The 21,804-nt window shown below is 26.6% G+C and overlaps 1 protein-coding gene across 3 annotated transcripts in view; it reads right to left on the bottom strand.

Annotated features, from left to right (window-relative positions):
- Positions 1-21,804, bottom strand: part of LOC141404703 (maternal protein pumilio-like) — a 551,168-nt gene that overhangs the window by 172,908 nt on the left and 356,456 nt on the right. The window contains exon 9 of one of the 3 annotated variants that reach the window (XM_073988318.1): positions 14,600-15,090. The exons of the other annotated variants lie outside the window; for them this stretch is intronic. Within the exon in view, the coding sequence (XP_073844419.1) occupies positions 14,962-15,090 (129 nt within the window). The 3' untranslated portion in view covers positions 14,600-14,961. Of the gene's footprint in view, positions 1-14,599; positions 15,091-21,804 lie in introns of those variants that run through there. 3 annotated transcript variants of the gene reach the window in all.

The following is a 21,804-nucleotide window of genomic DNA, read 5'->3' as shown; positions in this document are numbered from 1 at the left end:
ACGATTATTGAAAAAAATATTTTTTGAAAAATCCACGATTATTGAAAAAAATATTTTTTGAAAAATCCACGATTATTGAAAAAAATATTTTTTGAAAAATCCACGATTATTGAAAAAAATATTTTTTGAAAAATCCACGATTATTGAAAAAAATATTTTTTGAAAAATCCACGATTATTGAAAAAATATTTTTTGAAAAATCCACGATTACTGAAAAAAATATTTTTTGAAAAATCCACGATTATTGAAAAAAGTTTTTAAAAAAATCTACAATTATTGAAAAAATAAAAATTTTTAAAAAATCTACGATTGCTGAAAAATATTTTTTAAAAAATATACGATTATTGAAAAAATATTTTTTAAAAATGCACGATTATTGAACATATATTTTTTAAAAAATCCACGACCATTGAAAAAAAGTTTTTAAAAAAAATCTACGATTATTGGAAAAATAAAAATTTTTAAAAAATCCATGATTATTAAAAAAATATTTTTTAAAAAATTCATGATTATTGAACAAAATATTTTTTAAAAAATCTACGAAAAAAATTTACGATTATTGAAAAATATTTTTAAAAAATCTACGATTATTGAAAAAATATTTTTAAAAAACCTACGATTCTTGAAAAATATTTTTAAAAAACCTACGATTATTGAAAAAAATATTTTTAAAAAATCCACGATTATTGAAAAAAATGTTTTAAAAATTCATTATTTTTAAAAAAATATTTTTAAAAATCCAATCTTTTTGAAAAAAGATTTTTTAAAAATGCAATATTTTTGAAATATGTAATAATTTTTGAAAATCCAATATTTTTGAAAAATATTTTTTAAAAATCCAACAATTTGGAAAAAATATTTTTTAAAAATCCACGATTTTTTTAAAAATATTTTTTAAAAGATCCACGATTATTAAAAAATATTTAAAAAAAAATCCACGAATTGAATTTTAGATTTTTTTTAATCCACGAATATTGAAAAAACATTTTTTTTAATCCGCCATTATTAAAAAAATAGTTTTTCAAAAAATCCACGATTATTGAAAAAATATTTTTTTTTAAACTCCACGATTATTGAAATATGTATGTATGTATATCGATCGTGGTAAAGAATATCGATGAATGGTGTGTTATGGATGGTCCACCTGTACCTATGAGTGTCAACACTCATTCGCTCCCTGTGAAAATATTTTAATTTTTTATTATTTCTTTATTTGTTTAAGTGTTATTTTTCCATCTTTGAATGTGTTTTCGACTCAGTGTAATATTGTCTAAATTTCTTGATTATTTCATGAATTTAAAAACTTATTTACAAATTATGCAAAAATATATATAGTGAGTAATGTGTGACTGATCTCTCGATGTTGTCAATAGGAACGATGTCCCATATCATTGAGCTATAATAGCATCGGACTGTAATGTTAGTGGGAAATGTTTAAATAAAAACTAATAACTCCTCAATTTGAACGGAATTTATTTCACAATCTCTAAAAAAATATTTCGGTTATTAGTATAAGACATGCAGTTTAATAACTTAAGTTTTGTGCAGCATATTGAGTTTTCAACAAATTTTCTCCGCACAGCTTGTTTAATATGAAGTTCTATGTACATATGAAGTTTTTGGTAGTAAGTAATTCAAGTGTGCTTGTGTGTGTGTGAATGCAAAAATTGCATGCAAATGTTGTTTACTTAGTTGACGACGAGGATGACGTTTACCACACGCTTACAAACTTGTAGATATTACCCCCTCAAATCAAATAGAAATAGAATCGACGAGTAACCCTTTTTCATAGTTCTGTGGACATGAAGTCATGGGTTTCTATTCTAGTTCATTCTAGGTTGCAGGCAAATAAAGTTCAAAGTTTTGCAATGAAATTTCAACCTGGGGGACATGACATGATGCTGCTGTTGATGATGATGATGAAAATGGAAGGTGTGATCTGTAAATATTGGGCGGTGAGTGTTGAGATTTCTTCATTTAAAGGTTAACGGCCATATGTGGGTATGTGTGTGTATTTTGGAGTAGGTTAACCCAAAAGTTCTACAAATTTACACGCACACACCCTTCACACAATTTCAAATAGTAGTTTCATTGCCTTATTTTCACCAGCAAGCAACAACCTCTATTACATTTGAACAAGTTTGTGTATTCTGGGTATATATTTGACTATTCAATTTGCCAAGTGTCAATGACCACCACATATAGGAGAACATTTTGTAGGAAATCTTAATATTGGGTCTCATTGTTTTCTAAACATTAAAGATTTTGGGCTAAGGATTTAAATCGTTGTAGGCAAATTTCCTATGTATATTTTGTGAATTAATAATGGGAGGAAAATCGCAATTTTTAACATTATTAAAAAATAAAGCTGATATTGAAATGGAAGCCTGCAACGGAATAGCTCGAGGTTTCAATGTTGGTTGAACCCCTCAGGCCACTGCTAACTTGCATTTCTTGAGCCATATAAAGTTCTGTGTTTTACAAGCCGTCAGGATTTGGCTTTCCGAACTATAAGTGATCATTCTTTAAGTCAGAAAATGTTTCCTGTTTCCTCTCATTAATAATGACTATACAGTTCCCTATTCAATTCCACATATGTAACTCCAACTTACTGATTATTGTTTTTAAATTTTAAATTCCTTAAATTTGTTATTTTATTTATTTTCTGAATTTATTTGTTTATGTCGATAACCAAATCCAATCAATAGTTTTTCGGTCATATATTTTTGTTCAATTTTTACCACAAAAATTTTTTCATTTAATTTTATTTAAAAAAGCTTCTCTCAACACAAAATTGGTAAACAAAATTTAAATGAAATTCTCCAATTTACAGAATGGCAGGCAGCAGTTGCAACAACAAAAACGCACCAACTACAATTCCAATTAACAAATAAAATATTTATATTGGCTTTAAAACGAAAACAATTGAAAATAATTGTATTTGAAATTTAAAACCAGATATTTTTTGGTTCGCAGGAATATCTGGAATACAACTACTGATACTGGAGCTGGCTTCTGCTGTGCCCGTTCGTGTTTATGGGACAGCAACACAATAAGATTTGGTTCAATTTCAAATGCATTTTCACAAAACATAGAAGGCAATGTTTTAATTGCTGTATTGACCAAATTGCAGACGATGATGGTTTAACAAAAATATGGATGAATGAATATTGATGCTTTCTATCCACTTAAAATTCTGCATGATACATACTGGGTTATTGAAGCAAATGCAAATTTATCTATTGCAGAATAAAACTGTGGGAATTGATAACAAGTTTAGAATAAATATTATTAGAATTGTGTTGTTATAAGAAGTGATAGCAGAATTTTCTTCTATAGCTATGAAAAAAAGTTAAAAATTATGCGTATGAGTGTTGACAGCACTTATACGCCAGCTAGTAGGTAAAATTTTATAAATTTTGAGACCGTTTAAATATTTTGTATAAATTTGTTATATTTAATTTAATTTTAAAGCAATAATAAGACGGTACAAAATGTTGAAGAACATTTTGAATGAAGGCGCTGACATTATTACAAATATTTTTCATTTTCAATAAAGGCGAATATTTTTTCATGTCCAAAGGAGCCGTGGATATTTTTAAGAATATTTTTCATGTCCAATGGAGGCGTGGATATTTTTAAAAACATTTTTTCATGTCCAAAGGAGGCATGGATATTTTTAAAAGCATTTTTTCATGTCCAAAGGAGGCGTGGATATTTTTAAAAACATTTTTTCATGTCCAAAGGAGGCGTGGATATTTTTAAAAGCATTTTTTCATGTCCAAAGGAGGCGTGGACATTTTTAAAACATTTTTTCATGTCCAAAGGAGGCGTGGATATTTTTAAAACATTTAATCATGTCCAAAGGAGGCGTGGATATTTTTAAAATTATTTTTTCATGTCCAAAGGAGGCGTGGATATTTGTAAAACATTTTTTTCATGTCCAAAGGAGGCGTGGATATTTTTAAAAACATTTTTCATGACCAAAGGAGGCGTGGATATTTTTAAAAACATTTTTCATGACCAAAGGAGGCGTGGATATTTTTAAAAACATTTTTTCATGACCAAAGGAGGCGTGGATATTTTTAAAAACATTTTTTCATGACCAAAGGAGGCGTGGATATTTTTAAAAACATTTTTTCATGACCAAAGGAGGCGTAGATATTTTTAAAAACATTTTTTCATCACCAAAGGAGGCGTGGATATTTTTAAAAACATTTTTCATGACCAAAGGAGGCGTGGATATTTTTAAAAACATTTTTTCATGACCAAAGGAGGCGTGGATATTTTTAAAAACATTTTTCATGACCAAAGGAGGCGTGGATATTTTTAAAAACATTTTTTCATGACCAAAGGAAGCGTGGATATTTTTAAAAACATTTTTTCATGACCAAAGGAAGCGTGGATATTTTTAAAAACATTTTTCATGTCCAAAGGAGGCGTGGATATTTTTAAAAACATTTTTCATGACCAAAGGAGGCGTGGATATTTTTAAAAACATTTTTCATGACCAAAGGAGGCGTAGATATTTTTAAAAACATTTTTCATGACCAAAGGAGGCGTGGATATTTTTAAAAACATTTTTCATGACCAAAGGAGGCGTGGATATTTTTAAAAACATTTTTTCATGACCAAAGGAGGCGTGGATATTTTTAAAAACATTTTTTCAGGACCAAAGGAGGCGTGGATATTTTTAAAAACATTTTTTCATGACCAAAGGAGGCGTGGATATTTTTAAAAACATTTTTTCATGACCAAAGGAGGCGTAGATATTTTTAAAAACATTTTTTCATGACCAAAGGAGGCGTGGATATTTTTAAAAACATTTTTTCATAAAAACATTTTTTCATGACCAAAGGAGGCGTGGATATTTTTAAAAACATTTTTTCATGACCAAAGGAGGCGTTGATATTTTTAAAAACATTTTTTCATGTCCAAAGGAGGCGTGGATATTTTTAAGAATATTTTTCATTTTCAATGAAGGCGAATATTTGTTCATATCCAAAGGAGTCGTGGATATTTTTAAGAATATTTTTTTCAAGATCCAATAGAGGCGTGGATATTTTTAAGAATATTTTTCCAAGTTACATCAAGGCGTGTATATTTTTAAGAATATGTTTTCAAGTCTCTTCAAGGCCTGGATATTTTTAAGAATATCTTTTCAAGTCAACTCAAGGCGTGGATATTTTTAAGAATATGTTTTCACATCTTCTTCACATCTCTTTTTCAATTTCCCTTACTGCAAATAGTTTATTTTGTCCATCCTCTTGACATAATTGATATTTCAATATTTAATCAACACATCAATTTCAAATGCATTCCTGCATTCATACTTACACACATACATATAAATAAATACTAAAACTCAAATAAATGTCTTCCTTTCCTTTGAACTTTATATGATTGTCATATGACAAAATATTTATTTAATAATAAATTTTATTATATTAACACCAGCCATTCATAGCATGGATATGAAATTAAATTGCAAAGGCAAATAAAACAACCTACACAATTTGAAGAAGTCTATCGACATTTATAAGGAAATGCAACTTAACCGAAGACCAAAGAAGAGAGAATTGCACTTGCAAAGGACATTTCGATTATCAACATAAATATATTTAAAAATGCAATCAGTGTAACATTGGCAAAGGCTTTGAAATTTTTTTGTTGCAGTTCAGACAGCTACTCACATTCTTTGCTAGAGAGAACCCCCCACAGAGAGGGTCATGACAAACAAGAATATTTGTACTACACAATAACATTGTAACGTCCAACTTTACTTGCATCTACTTCTAGTTCCACTTTATCGTTCATTCATTCGTTCGTCCTTCCATAATCCTTTTGATATTTATGACACATTCAGTATTGCCTTGATGTGCTAGTTATTATTGTTTCTTTTATTATTATAATTCTATGATATATAAGTGTGTATATAGAAAAATGTATCGTTGCATTTTTATATATTTATATTTACTTAAGATACAATAATAACAACAATAAAAATAATAAAAAGATTTCCATAATAAATCCTTAAATATGAAAAATGTAAATAACAATAAATGAACTCAACTGAAAGTGTCAGATAAATATGTATTTTTCGTTTCGTTTTAGGAAAATGAAATCCATAAAACCCACCATCCAAAGACCAACGACATATTTATTTATATTGTACAACAAAATTATGATTGTTCAAGAAGTTTTTATGCTGAATGACGAAATGATAATTTAATATTTCCTTGTCTTTTCATTTTCATATCCTTCTATATGGACAATAATGGAACAATATAGATTGGAAAACTTAGCAAGTGTCAGAACATTTCGTGACACAAAAATATGTATGTTATTGTTTATTTTCATTTAATATCCGTAAATGTGAGATTTATGATGGATTTGTAGATTAAAGATGAAAACAGTAGTAAAACAAAAGCTTGTTGTGGATAATTTTAAAATGGAAAACATAATTTTACTTCTGAGTCGAGAATGGAGCGTATTAGTAGTATTAATTTTGTAACACTGGGCGTATGATAAATATAATGTGCTATATGTTATTAATACGTCACCTACTCTAACAAAAACATTAAAAACCAAAGAATATCATGTCATATTCAGCAGTAGCAGATGGTCATATATTCTACGAATAAGTAGTTTATGTTACACAGTTTGTCTTTTCCATTATTCTTTAAAAACCACGTTTATTGGTCTGTTGGTCCTTGAGAAAATATTCTTTAAAAACTCCACGATTATTGAAAAAATATGTTTCTACATACTCATAATAATTGAAAAACTATTTTACAACATATTCACGATATTTGAAAAACTATTTTACAACATATTCACGATATTTGAAAAACTATTTTACAACATATTCACGATAATTAAAAAAATATTTTACAACATATTCACGAAAATTGAAATTTTTTTTAAAAAATCCACGATTATTATAAAAATATTTTTTAAAAAAATCCACGATTATTATAAAAATATTTTTTAAAAAATCCACGATTGTTATAAATTTTTTTTTAAAAAAAATCCACGATTATTATAAAAATATTTTTTAAAAAATCCACGATTATTATAAAAATATTTTTTAAAAAATCCAATATTATAAAAATATTTTTTTAACCAATCCACGATTATTATAAAAAATATTTTTTTTTTTAATCCACGATTATGATTTCTTACGTCTGGAGTATTCCCCCATTGGCTTAACTTCATCATTACTTTCTATTACAGAGAGTAATGTTTATTTACAAAACGCACTTGACAGCCTTGCAGGTTTTCATATTGGTAGCGATCAGTAAATTTTGCAAGGCTGTCAGTGCTTTTTGTAAAAATTACTCTCTGCAATAGAAAGTAATGATGAAGTTAAGCCAATGGGGGAATACTCCAGACTTAAGCAATCATATGATTGAATCTTCAACAAAACAAAACAAACAATCCACGATTATTAAAAAAAATATTATTTTAAAAATCCTCGATTATTAAAAAAAATCATTTGAACAAATCCACGATTACTAAAAAAAATAATTTAAAAAACACGATTATTAAAAAATCCACGATTATTGAAAAAATAAATTTAATAAAAATCCATGATTATTGGAAATTTAAAAAATCCACAATTATTGACAAAATAAATTTAAAAAATCAACGATTATTGAAAATATAATTTTAAGAAAATCCACGATTATTGAAAATATAATTTTAAGAAAATCCACGATTATTGAAAATATAATTTTAAGAAAATCCCCGATTTTTATAAAAATACTTTTTCCAAAAATCCAAGATTTTTATAAAAATATTTTTTAAAAAATACACAATTATGAAGAAAATATTTAAAAAAATCCACGATTATGAAGCAAATATTTAAAAAATCCACGATTATGAAGCAAATATTTAAAAAATCCACGATTATGAAGCAAATATTTGAAAAAAAAATCCACGATTATGAAGCAAATATTTAAAAAAAATCCACGATTATTATACAGTGTTGCGCATATCAAAAGCAACAAATCCAGGATTTTACATTAATTCAATTTTTAGATCCGTTACAATTTTTTAAAATGCTATATTTTGTGCATAGTTGTTCTTTATTATGTACAGAGAGCTTTCAACAAGTTGTTTCTGTACTTTGTAGTTGGATGGGATAACAACAACAACAATATTGACTGATCCTCAAAAATGGGGAGTGCAAAACAAAAGCAACTATAGAATATTATTAGAAATTGTAGTGTCATCGGTGTTAATTAACTGTACTATTGAATTAAATTTGTCTTTTGGGGCGTGGTAGGGTCATTTTAGAAAGCATTTGCATTTGTTATCCTAACAGGGTTGCAACTTTCTACCACATTTCCCATGGTCTGGGGAAAATATCATAATACCCTCAAAATCAAAATTTTTTCCTCATTTAAAAATTTAAATTTTGAAATATTCATTTGGAAAGTGTATTAATATCAACCGTTCTTTTCTTTGTGTATAATAAAAAAGTTAAACCGAATATTGGTAAACACAATACATCCAGGTGTAAAACCCCTCGTGGCCAACGGCACATTGTGGCTAAAAACGTTGGGGAAAGTTTAAGAATAATACGAATATGAGCTTCCAAGAATTAGTTGGGACTCTTATTTTCGATATATGGCCTAGAGTACTTCGCAGAAGAAGTTTTGAAAACAATTTGAAAAGTTATACATTGGCCAAGAAACCACTGCCATACCCCAAAAAAGACAATTGATGAAACTCTGGTAGAAAACGCAATGTATTGTACGGTTTACAAGACCCAATATGATTTTTTTTAATAAATTATATTAAAAATCAGATTTAGTAACAAAAAATATAAAAAAAACCCTTAACGATATTTTACCCAGTGTTGTTTGAAACAATGCGTTCTTGACAGTTGTGTCGTTTGAGTTGGGAGCTGTATAACTTTTCAAATTGATTTCAAAACTTCTTCTGCGAAGTACTCTAGGTCATATATCGAAAATTAGTGTCCCAACTAATTCTTGGAAGCTCATATTCGCATTATTTTTAAACTTTCCCCAACGTTTTTAGCCACAATGTGCCGTTGGCCTCAAGGGGTTTTACACCCGGATGTATTGTGTTTACCAATATTCGGTTGTTTAACTTTTCTATTATACGCAAACAAAAGAACGGTCGATATTAATACATTTTCCAAATGAATATTTCAAAATTTAAATTTTTAAATGAGAAAAAAATTTTGATTTTAAGGGTATTATGATATTTTCCCCAGACCATGGCAAAAGTGTTAGAAAGTGGCAACCCTGTTAGGACAAAAAATGCAAATGCTTTCTAAAATGACACTACCACGCCCCAAAAGACAAATTTAATTAAAAAGTACAGTTAATTAACACCGATGACACTACAATTTTTAATAATATTCTATTGTTGCTTTTGTTTTGCACTCCCCATTTTCGAGGATCAGTCAATATTGTTGTTGTTGTTATCCCATCCAACTACAAAGTACAGAAACAACTTGTTGAAAGCTCTCTGTACATAATAAAGAACAACTATGCACAAAATATAGCATTTTAAAAAATTGTAACGGATCTAAAAATTGAATTAATGTAAAATCCTGGATTTGTTGCTTTTGATATGCGCCACACTGTAAAAATATATTTAAAGAAAGCCACGATTATTATAAAAATATATTTTAAAAAAATCCACGATTATTATAAAAAATCCACGTTTATTATAAAAATATATTTTAAAAAAATCCACGATTATTATAAAAAATCAATGTTTATTATAAAAATATATTTAAAAAAAATACACGATTATTATAAAAAAAATCCACGATTATTATAAAAATATATTTTAAAAAAATCCACGATTATAAAAAAAAATCCACGATTATTATAAAAAATCCACTATTATTATAAAAAATCCACGATTATTATAAAAAATCCACGATTATTATAAAAAATCCACGATTATTATAAAAAATCCACGATTATTATAAAAATATATTTTAAAAAAATCCACGATTATTTTCAAAATATTTTTGAAAAAATCCACGATTTTTATACCATACCATACCATATGGAGGGTATAATTAAATTTGTCATTCCGTTTGTAACACATCGAAATATTCGTCGGAGACCCTATAAAGTATATATATTCATGATCAGCATAAAATTCTATGTCGAATTGACCATGTCCGTCTGTCCGTCCGTCCGTCCGTCTGTCTATTGAAATCAAGATACAGCTCGCAATTTTAAAGACAGAGAGTCAAAATTTGGTACAGAAGTTTTTATTACTTGCAGGATGGTTGGTATTGAAAATGGGATATATCGGTCCACATTTTGATATAGCCCCCATAGAACGGTACCTCCCGATTTTCGGTATTTTGAAGGTTTTAGCTTCTTTATCCTATCAAAATGGCTGAAATTTGGTACGTAGTCTTCTTTAGGGGTATAAAACTTTCCTCCAGAATTTTGTCGGTATCGGTCCACGCCTTCATATAGCCCCCATAGAACGGTACCTCCCGACTTTCGGTATTTTGAATGTTTTAGCTTCTTTATCCTATCAAAATGGCTGAAATTTGGTACGTAGACTTCTTTAGGGGTATTAAACTTTCCCCCAGAATTTTGTCGGTATCGGTGCACACCTTCATATAGCCCCCATAGAACGGTACCTCCCGATTTACGGTATTTTGAAGGTTTTAGCTTCATTATCCTACCAAAATGGCTGACATTTGGTACGTAGTCTTCTTTAGCAGTATACAACTTTCCCCCAGAATTTAGTCGGTATCGGTCCACACATTCATATAGCCCCCCCTAGAACGGTACCTCCCGATTTACGGTATTTTGAAGGTTTTAGCTTCATTATCCTACCAAAATGGCTGAAATTTTGTACGTAGTCTTCTTTAGGGGTATAAAACTTTCCCCCAGAATTTTGTCGGTATCGGTCCATTGTTCGTCAGAAATATGTCTGTACAGTTCCAAGCTTTCATATTGCCCCATTTCTCACTAAAATTCGTCGGTATAGGTCCACGTTTCGATATAGCCCCCATAGAACGGTACCTCCCGATTTTCGTAATACTGAAGATTGTGACGTCAATATCCCACAGAAATGGCTGAAATTCGTTATTTCGTCTTCCAAGAGTTATAAAATATTCCAGAAGAGTATTATCAGTATAGGTCCACGTCTTCCTACATCCCCATAGAAGCGTACTTCTTGATTTTCGGTATTTTTTAAGTTTTAGCCACATTCTCTTACCGAAATATAGGAAATTTGGTATTTAGTCTTCTTTGAAACTAAAAACTTTCCGTCAGAAATTTGTTCGTATAGATCGACGTTTTGAAATAGCCCCCATAGAATGGTGCCTCACGAAATTGCTGAAATTTAGTATTAAGTCTTCTTCATACACGAAAGGAAACTAATTATTCCATTTTACTTCAATACTTGTGGTGGAGGGTATAACAAGTTCGGCCCGGCCGAACTTAACGCCTTTCTTACTTGTTATAAAAATAAATTCTTAAAAAATCCACGTTAAAAATACTCAATTTTTATAAAAATATTTAAAAAAAAATCCACGGTTTTTATATTTAAAAAAAAAAATCCCCGATTTTCATAAAATTAATTTTTAAAAATGTACACGGTTTTTATAAAAATATTTCTTTAAAAACTCCACGGTTTTTGTAAAAATATTTTTTAACAAATCCACGACTTTATAAAAAAATTTTTTTTAAATCAACTATTTGTATTAAAAATTTTTTTTTAAAAAATTCGCAACTTTATAATTTTTTTTTTTAAATTTCCACAATTTTTATAAAATTATTTTTTTAAAGTCTACGGTTTTTATAAAAATATTTTTTTAAGAAATTCACGATTTTAATAAAAATATTTTTTTTTTATAAAATCCACGACTTTATAAAAATATTTTTTAAAAAATCCACCATTTCTATAACAATATCTTTAAAAAAAATCCATGATAATTGAACAAATATTTTAACACAATTTTTATAAAAATGCTGACATGTGAAAAGTGAGTGTGATTCTCATTCATATGAGAATACTAGGCACTTAAAGAGTTCGGTTTTTTCGCTAAAAAGGCGCCATTTCAAAAACTGAGAAGCCAATTGATAATTCCCTTCGCCGGGATGAAATCATGATATTGGTAAGGATCAGTAAAATTTTGCAACACTGTCAGTTCGTTTTGAAAAACATTACTCTCTGTAATAGAGGGTAATGATGAAGTTTAAGCCATTGGGGGTAACACTCCGGACTTAAAAACAATCAAGTGAGATTGAAACTTCAACCAAAAACAACACAAACAAAAATATTAAAAAAAAATCACGGTTTTTATCAAATATTTTTTAAAAAGTCCACGGTTATTATAAAAATATTTCTTTAACAAATCTTCGATTTTAATAAAAATATTTTTTTTTAAAAATCCACGATTTTTATAAAAATATTTTTTTTATATTTTATTATAAAAATATTTTTTTAACAAATCTACGATTTTAATAAAAATATTTTATTAAAAAATCAACGACTTTATAAAAATATTTTTTAACAAATACACGATTTTTATAAAAACATTTTTTTTAAAGTCCACGGTTTTTATCAAAATATATTTTTTAAAAAATCCAGGACTTAATAAATTTATTTTTTAAGAAATCCACTATTTCTATAAAAATATCTTTTAAAAAATCTACTATTATTATTTTTACACAATTTTTATAAAAATATATTTTTAAAAAATCCACGATTTTTATAAAATATTTTTTAGAAAATCCACGATTTTTATAAATTCTTTTTTAATAAGTATTTAAAAAAATTACGACTTTATAAAAATATTTTTTACAAAATCCACGATTTTTATAAATTCTTTTTTAATAAGTATTTAAAAAAAAATTACGACTTTATAAAAATATTTTTTACAAAATCCACGATTTTTATAAATTCTTTTTTAATAAGTATTTAAAAAAAAATTACGACTTTATAAAAATATTTTTTAAGAAATCCACGATTTCTATCAAAATATTTTTTTTTTTTAAAAAATCCATGATTATTATAAAAATATTTCTAAAAAGCCAATATTATCATAAAAATATTTATTTATACAAAAATATGTTTTAAAAAATCCACGACTATTATAAAAATATTTTTTTATTATAAAAATATTCTTTATAAAATCCACAATTATTAAAAAATATTTTTTTAAAAAAAAAATCACATTAATCACGATTTAAAAAAATCAACGATTATTATAAAAATATTCTTTAAAAAATCCACGATTAGTGAAAAAGTATTTTTTTAAAAATCCAGGATTATTGATAAAAATATTTTTTAAAAAATATTTTTTAAAAAATCCAGGATTATTGAAAAAAAATATTTTTTTTAAAATCCACGATTTTAAAAATATTTTTTAAAAAAAAACCTACGATTATAAAAATATTGTTTTTTTAAAGTCCATGATTATTATAAAAATATTTTTTTAAAGAATCCACGTTTGTTGAAAAAATATTTTTTTAAAAAAATTTACAATTATTGAAAAAATACTTTTTAAAAAATCCAGAATTATTGAAAAATATAGAAATTCCACCTTTCACATTCAAAAATCTGGTCAAGTAGCACACGGCTGTGCTTTGCCGAGTTTCGAGTGTTTCCTCCAAACCCCTCTCTAAGTATATTTCAAAAATACAATAATTTAGCACACACTATTTCATAAATATTCATGAGGTCTTTTCTCTGAACTTGTGCAGCATAAAGATGTGCCATAGCCATAACTTGTAGCTACAATGAAATGAAGCAATTAGCAATGCAGCGTAACAGATTTGCTACAAGCCAAACCAAAACTATGGGTCCTTGATGAAATTTTACCATGACTATCTGCGCCACCTTGACCTCCCTCCCACCTTTACAGCAGCAACATAATGTTTAGCTTACAAATTGCAGCTGTTTAGTTTGGCTTTTCAAATGAAACATAACACGTCATTATTTATTCAAAGAATGGGAGATAGCAGCAGCATTATTAAATATCATCTCATTACCTTTAAAGAGCTGTTGTAAAGTCAAAAATTTCAGTTACTTCTTCTTTGTCTGCTGCTTGGTGGATGCTATGACAGGCAATAGACGAAGAAGAAGAAAGAGCAAAGGACAAAATATGGCCTGGAATGTTAAGGCTGACAAATTACCATTAACACTTTGTTAGGTAACAACAACAAAAACTAATCACTCATCATGAAATATCTTATGTGGTTATAAATTTGTCACTTGCCACCAAAATTTGTTTATCTCCGACAAGAATGTTGTGCAGCTTTTTTATGGTGTTAAACATGTAAAAGACCAAAACCAGGAAGGAATCAAGCAACCTCTAAAACTTTGCCCAAAAATGCCTTGCTGTTGGTAACTGTAGTTGACAGAATAAAATTTCTTATCTTGTTGGCTGCAACATACCACCATCACCAACCAACCAGCAGGCCTACCAGGGTAGACACAACAATTTGCCATTAAGTATCCTGTCTGTCTTGAATTCCATTTCCGTCGAAAACAGGTGTAATGGTTCTTTAGCTTCGCTTCATTTCACGAGCGAAAAACATCATGAAAGACATTGGCGTAACTGACTTCAACTCTATTTTTCCGTACGAAATTACAATTGCAATATTTAGAAGACTGGCTCAACGACGACGCCTATGCCCCATGGGGAATAAGAGACGTTATGCAAATTTTATTTTTCGTCAAATACATATTTTTTGCTTGAGAAATTGTCTGTTGTGCTGCTGCATAAATTAGTCAAAAGCAAATAAATATTAAAAAACAAGTTCTATCAAGAAGGTGAGCAGAATAAGCTAGAATAACAAAAAACGAGGACAAATAAACTTTAATCTGAACTTAAATTTGACTGTCAAATATCTTTAGCCACAAAAGCACAAGTTTGTGGAAAATTATAAGTTTAAAGATTTATTAACGAAAAAACTCTTAACTGGCCCTAAATTTCTACAAGAGATGACCGAAATTACTATAGCCTTGAAAAATTTTTTGTGGAAATTTTAAATTAATAAAAAGCATATTCTGTCGAATACTCACATATCTGCGAAAAATGTAAATGCAAACTTCTTTGCTTACCTGTAATGAAATATGAAAGAAAAAATAATAATATTAACAATTTTAAATTAAATATAGAAAACACAATAGATGTAGATTTATTTTATTAAGCCTTTAATTGATAGGAATATAAGGAGCTTATAATTATTAATAATCATACTTTGTGTGGTACTAAGGAGCGTATGACTTATAATTGTCATTCATACGCCACAGAGTACCATAAACAATGTTTTAAAACATTGAAGAGCGGATACCAATCAACAAATATTGAAACGCACTTTGAAACGTTTAATCTTCTTCACATAACTTATTGTTTTTTTTTTTGTGATTTTGCATACATTTTCAAAATATAATACAATTTATTTTTAATCCAAAACAAATTGTTCCTAAAATATTTTTTTTTCTTATTTTTCCCCATTAAAAGTCCTTGCATTTTATATATACATGTCACATAACATTTTATCTATCAATCATTAAGTGTGCGCTCGCATATATTTTAAACGTTCAATTGTTCCAGTGAAAAAGATAAACAACAAAAATTGCCTTTGGGAATTTTGACACATTTCTTGCCATGGTTTCTTATTGTTGTCAATGTTGTCAATATAAGAATAAGAAGAAAAAAGGGGGTAAAAACATAGAAACAAAATCACTGAAGGATGTGTAGGAGAATAAAATTAAAAAGTACTTAGCATAAACATTAGGACGGGGCGATTTGAAAACCTTAATGGGCCCTTCGCGTTTCTGATTCCTGGGGTTGAACTGAGCAAAAATGTCCACTGGACCATATATCTACCGTGAAAATCGAGCCTCCCGATTTTGACTTTAAGTTTTTTATTGACGTTTTTTGGATATTTTGGCATATAACAGCCAAACCATTGAGATTTTCGATCCAGCACAAAGACAAGCATTGTAGCCAAGACAGTAATTAAAAACTCTCTAATACATCGCAAAAGCATTGGAATGCTCCTTCAGGCAGTTTTGGCCTTAGGAATGTGCAAACTTTTCGGAAAATGTCGATAAATGACATTGTGCTACAAAATTTGACCCGAAAAATATTCAAGTTTTCTGATGCAAAATTATATCGTGTTGGAATCCATGGACAACGAAATGCCTTTATTTCGTTTGGGTCACTTCGTTTTATTTTTTTAAAACGGTAAAAGTAGTGAAAATCTGGGTTTCTTACATTTTCAAATTTAAGCGGGCATATCTTATTTTTTCCACAACGGATTTCTTTTGATTCTTCTTCCTTTAAAAGGGGCGAATAATGTATTTTGAATAAGCTATTATTGTTTTAAATCGGTTAACAAATGGCTAAGTTATAGTGGTTTATGTCTGAAAAACCCCACAAAAAACCTATAAAGGAATTTCTCATAATTTTCAAAAATATAATGTTTTTTTTAATTCTCTTTCGAGTTGAGCTATTTAGACCTAATAGGTACATTGAAAAATTAGGAATCCACCGAACAAAAAAAAAAAAAAAAAATATAATGTTTTTTTGTTTTGTTCAATATTTATTTTGAAAATTATGAGAAATTCCTTTATAGGTTTTTTGTGGGGGTTTTCAGACATAAACCACTATAACTTAGCCATTTGTTAACCGATTTAAAACAATAATAGCTTATTCAAAATACATTATTCGCCCCTTTAAAAGGAAGAAGGATCAAAAGAAATCCGTTGTGGAAAAAATAAGATATGCCCGTTTAAATTTGAAAATGTAAGAAACCCAGATTTTCACTACTTTTACCGTTTTAAAAAAATAAAACGAAGTGACCCAAACGAAATAAAGGCATTGTCGTTGTCCATGGATTCCAACACGATATAATTTTGCATCAGAACACTTGAATATTTTTCGGGTCAAATTTTGTAGCACAATGTCATTTATCGACATTTTCCGAAAAGTTTGCACATTCCTAAGGCCAAAACTGCCTGAAGGAGCATTCCAATGCTTTTGCGATGTATTAGAGAGTATTCAATTACTGTCTTGGCTACAATGTTTGTCTTTGTGCTGGATCGAAAATCTCAATGGTTTGGCTGTTATATGCCAAAATATCCATAAAACGTCAATAAAAAACTTAAAGTCAAAATCGGGAGGCTCGATTTTCACGGTAGATATATGGTCCAGTGGACTTTTTTGCTCAGTTCAATCCCAGGAATCAGAAACGCGAAGGGCTCATTAAGGTTTTTTTGCTTCCACACAAATCGCCCCACCCTAATAAACATGTACATACGTACAATCATATACATATATTGGAATATATGACATGAGACAAGTATTAAGGCCATATAAGATGGAGCGTACATCTACATCTACAATGTGAGCTACAAAAATAGAATACTAAAAGGAAATCAATTTCCAACTAAACTTTGATTTTTTAAATATTAAAAATCGTGTATTTCTTTAAAAAATATTGTTTCATTAATATTGGATTTTAAAAAAAAATATTTTTTATTAATTGTCGATGGCCTAAAAAATATTTTTTCATTAAACGTGAATTAATTTTTAAAAAATATTTTGTTACTAATCGTGGATTTATTAAAACATATCTTTTCATTAACAGTGGATTTTTTCAAAATTATTTTTGCATAAATCGTGGATTTTTAAAAATATTTTTTCATAAATCGTTGATTTTTTTAAAAATGTTTTTTCATAAATCTTGGATTTTTTTAAATATTTTTTCATATATCGTGGATTTTTTAGAAGTATTTTTCATAAATCGTGGATTTTTTTTTAAAATATTTTTTTCATAAATCGTGGTTTTTTTAATATTATTTCATTAATCGTGGATTTGTTAAACAAATATTTTTTTATTTATTGTGTTTTTTTAAATACTTTTTCACATATTGTTGATTTTTCAAAAAAAAAAAAATATTTTTTCATCTATTGTGGATTTAAAAAAATATTTCTTAATAAATCGTCATTTTTTTAAAATTATTTCTTTTTTAATCCCTTAATCTTTTTGTAAAATATCTATTCATTAGATATTTTTCTCTTCATTATTTTTGCATTTTTTAAAAAAATATTTTTTCATTGATCGTGCATTTTTTAAAAATATTTTTTGCATTAATTGTGGATTTTTTAAGAAACACTGTTTCATTAATCGAGGATTTTTTTTAATAAATATTTTTTCCTTGATCGTGGATATTTCTAAAAAAATATTTTTTTTCAGTAATTTTGGATTTTTTTTTAAAAAAAATATTTCTTCATAAATCGTTAAATTTTAAATGATATTTCTACTTTAATCGTGCATTAAAAAAAAAATTGCATTAATCGTGGATTTTTTAATAATGATTTTTTCGTTTATTGTTTTTTTTTTTTTTTTTGATAATGTTTTTTCAATAATTGCGGATTTTTTAAAAAATATTTTTTCATTAATCGTGGATTCTTTAAAAAATATATATCATTAATCGTGGATATATTAAAAAATATTTCTTCATTAATGATGGATTTTTTAAAAAATATTTCTCATTAATGGGGGATTTTTTAAAAAATATTTCTCATTAATAGGGGATTTTTTTAAAAATATTTCTTCATTATCGTGGATTTTTTTAAAAATATTTCTTCATTATCGTGGATTTTTTAAAAAATATTCCTTTCGTGGATTTATTAAAAAAAATATTTTTTATTAATCGTAAGTTTTTAAAAAAAATTTCAATAATCGTGGATTTATTAAAAAATTTTTCAATAATCCTGGATTTATTAAAAAATTTTTCATTAATAGGGGATTTTTTTAAAAATATTTCTTCATTATCGTGGATTTTTTAAAAAATATTCCTTACGTGGATTTATTAAAAAAATATGTTTTATTAATCGTAAGTTTTAAAAAAAAAAATTTCAATAATCGTAAGTTTAAAAAAAAAAATTCAATAATCCTGGATTTATTAAAAAATTTTTCAATAATCCTGGATTTATTAAAAAAATTTTTTTTTATTAATCGTGGGTTTTTTTTAATTTTTTTTTTTAATAATCGAGAGTTTTTTGAAAATTTTTTTTTTCAATTATCGTGGATTTATTAAAAAAATATTTTTTATTAATCGTGGGTTTAAAAAAAAAAAATTCAATAATTTATTTATTAAAGATATTTTTTCACTAATCTTAGATTTAAGAATCATTGTTTCATTAATCGTGGATTTTTCAAAAAATGTTTTTTTCAATAATTGCGGATTTTTTAAAAAATATTTTTCATTAATCATGAAATTTGTAAAACAAAATATTTTTTCAATAACCGTGGATTTTTTAAAAAATATTTCTTCTTTAATCGCGGACTCTTTAAAAAATGTCTCATTAATCGAGGATTTTTTAACAAATATTTCTTCATTAATCGTGGATTTTTTAAAAAATATTTCTTAACTAATCGTTCAATTTTAAAAGATATTTCTTTTTTTAATAATTTTTTCATTGATCGCGGATTTTTTTAAAATAATTTTTTCATTAATTGTGGATTTTTTAAGAATCATTGTTTCATTAATCGTGGATTTTTAATAAATATTTTTCCCTTGATCGTTTTGGATTTTTCAAAAAAATTATTTTTCAATAATTGCCGATTTTTTAAAAAAAATGTTTTCATTAATCATGAAATTTGTAAAACAAAATATTTTTTCAATAATCGTGGATTTTTTAAAAAATATTTCTTCATTAATCGTGGATTTTTTAAAATATATTTCTAATTAATCGTGAAATTTGTAAAAAAAATATTTTTTTCAATAATCGTGGATTTTTTAATAAAAATTTCTTCATTAATCGTGGATATTTTTAAAAATATTTCTTTATTAATCGTGGATATATTAAAAAATATTTTTTCATAAATCGTGGATTTTTTAAAAAATATTTTTTCACAAATCGTGGATTTTTTAAAAAATATTTTTTTCATATATCGTGGATTTTTTAAAAAATATTTCTCATTAATCGGGGATTTTTTAAAAAATTATTTTTCATTATCGTGGATTTTTTAAAAAATATTTTTTCATTATCGTGGATAGTTTTGAAAAATATTTCTTCATTAATCGTGGATTTTTTAAAAAATATTTCTTCATTATCGTGGATATTTTTGAAAAATATTTCTTCATTGATCGAGGATTTAAAAAAAATGTTTCAATAATTGCGGATTTTTTAAAAAATATTTTTCATTAAACGTGAAATTTGTGAAAAAAAATATTTTTTTCAATAATCGTGGATTTTTAAATAAATATTTCTTAATTTATCGTGGATTTTTTAAAAAAATATTTCTTCAATAATCGTGGATTTTTTTAAAAATATTTCTTCATTAATCGTGGATTTTTTAAAAAATATTTCTCATTAATCGGGGATTTTTTAAAAAAATATTTCTCATTAATCGGGGATTTTTTAAAAAATATTTCTTCATTAATCGTGGATTTTTTAAAAAATATTTCTTCGTTAATCGTGAATTTTTTAAAAAATATTTAAAAAATCATTAATCGTGAATTTAATTAAAAATATTTTTCGATAATCGTGGATTTATTAAAAAATATTTTTTCTATAATCGTGGATTAAAAAATATTTTTTCGTTAATCGTGAATTTTTTAAAAAAAATATTTCTTCGTTAATCGTGAATTTTTTAAAAAAATATTTCTTTATTAATAGTGGATTTATTAAAAAAACATTTTTATTAATCGTGGGTTTTTTAACATTTTTTCTATAATCGTGGCATTATTAAAAAAAATTTCAATAATCGTAGATTTATTACAAAATATTTCTTTGATAATCGTGGATTTAATTAAAAATGTTTTTCGATAATCGTGGATTTATTAAAAAATATTTTTTCTATAATCGTGGATTAAAAAATATTTTTTCGATAATCGTGGATGTATTAAAAATATTTGTTCATTAATCGTGGGTTTTTTTTAAATATATTTTACCATTAATAGTGGATCTAAAAAAATATTTACACATTAATCGAGGGTTTAAAAAAATATTTAACCATTAATCGAGGGTTTAAAAAAAAGTTTACCCATTAATCGATGGTTTAAAAAGAATATTTTTCTATTAATCGTTAGTTAAAAAAAATTTTTTTAAGTGGACTTTTAATTTTTATTTTCAATAATCTTGTTTTTTTTATTAAAATTTTTTTTCATTATTTAAAGCGCCGGAAGATCCCAAATTGAAAGCAATAGTGTAACCACCATCTTCCTGTCGACTGTCTGTAGCGCATTTTGTTCTTCCTTCATTAAAAAACAAGACGCACACACACAATTGTGCGTATGATGCTGTCGTCACATATTTATGTGTTTTTCTGCAAAAACAACGAAACAAAGCAAATATATGCCTAAATTATTTATGAAAATTGATACCCAAAGGCATAGGAACAAAAAATAAAACGGATAAAAAAGAAATGCATATCCACCCAGACAAATAACAACACTTGATGATGTGAATGTAGTGTGTGTGCCAAGGATGATTTTAAATTCTCCTTTTGTACACAAGCCTCTGAATACTGGATGGTGGTTGTTGGTTGGTTTGGAGTTTAGTGCCAACAACCAATGTTTTCAACTTTTTTCTACCATTTGAAAATGTTTCCATGGAAATCGAGCTAACGACATATAGGCATATTAAGGCGAAGAAAAAGAATAGGGAAAAAACATCTTTACATACTGTTGCTTGTAAATCAAAAGAAAAAAAATGAAACGAAGAAACCATGTGTTGGGCCAAGTTCGCACAAAAAGAGGAAACAAGAAAAAATCATAGATGGAAGCTATGATTTCTAATGCAATATTAATTGC

Source organism: Musca autumnalis, unplaced genomic scaffold (genome assembly GCF_047663935.1).
Source record: "Musca autumnalis isolate F117 unplaced genomic scaffold, ASM4766393v1 scaffold_1, whole genome shotgun sequence".
NCBI lineage: Eukaryota > Metazoa > Arthropoda > Insecta > Diptera > Muscidae > Musca > Musca autumnalis.
This window is presented reverse-complemented; position numbering and strand designations above follow the sequence as displayed.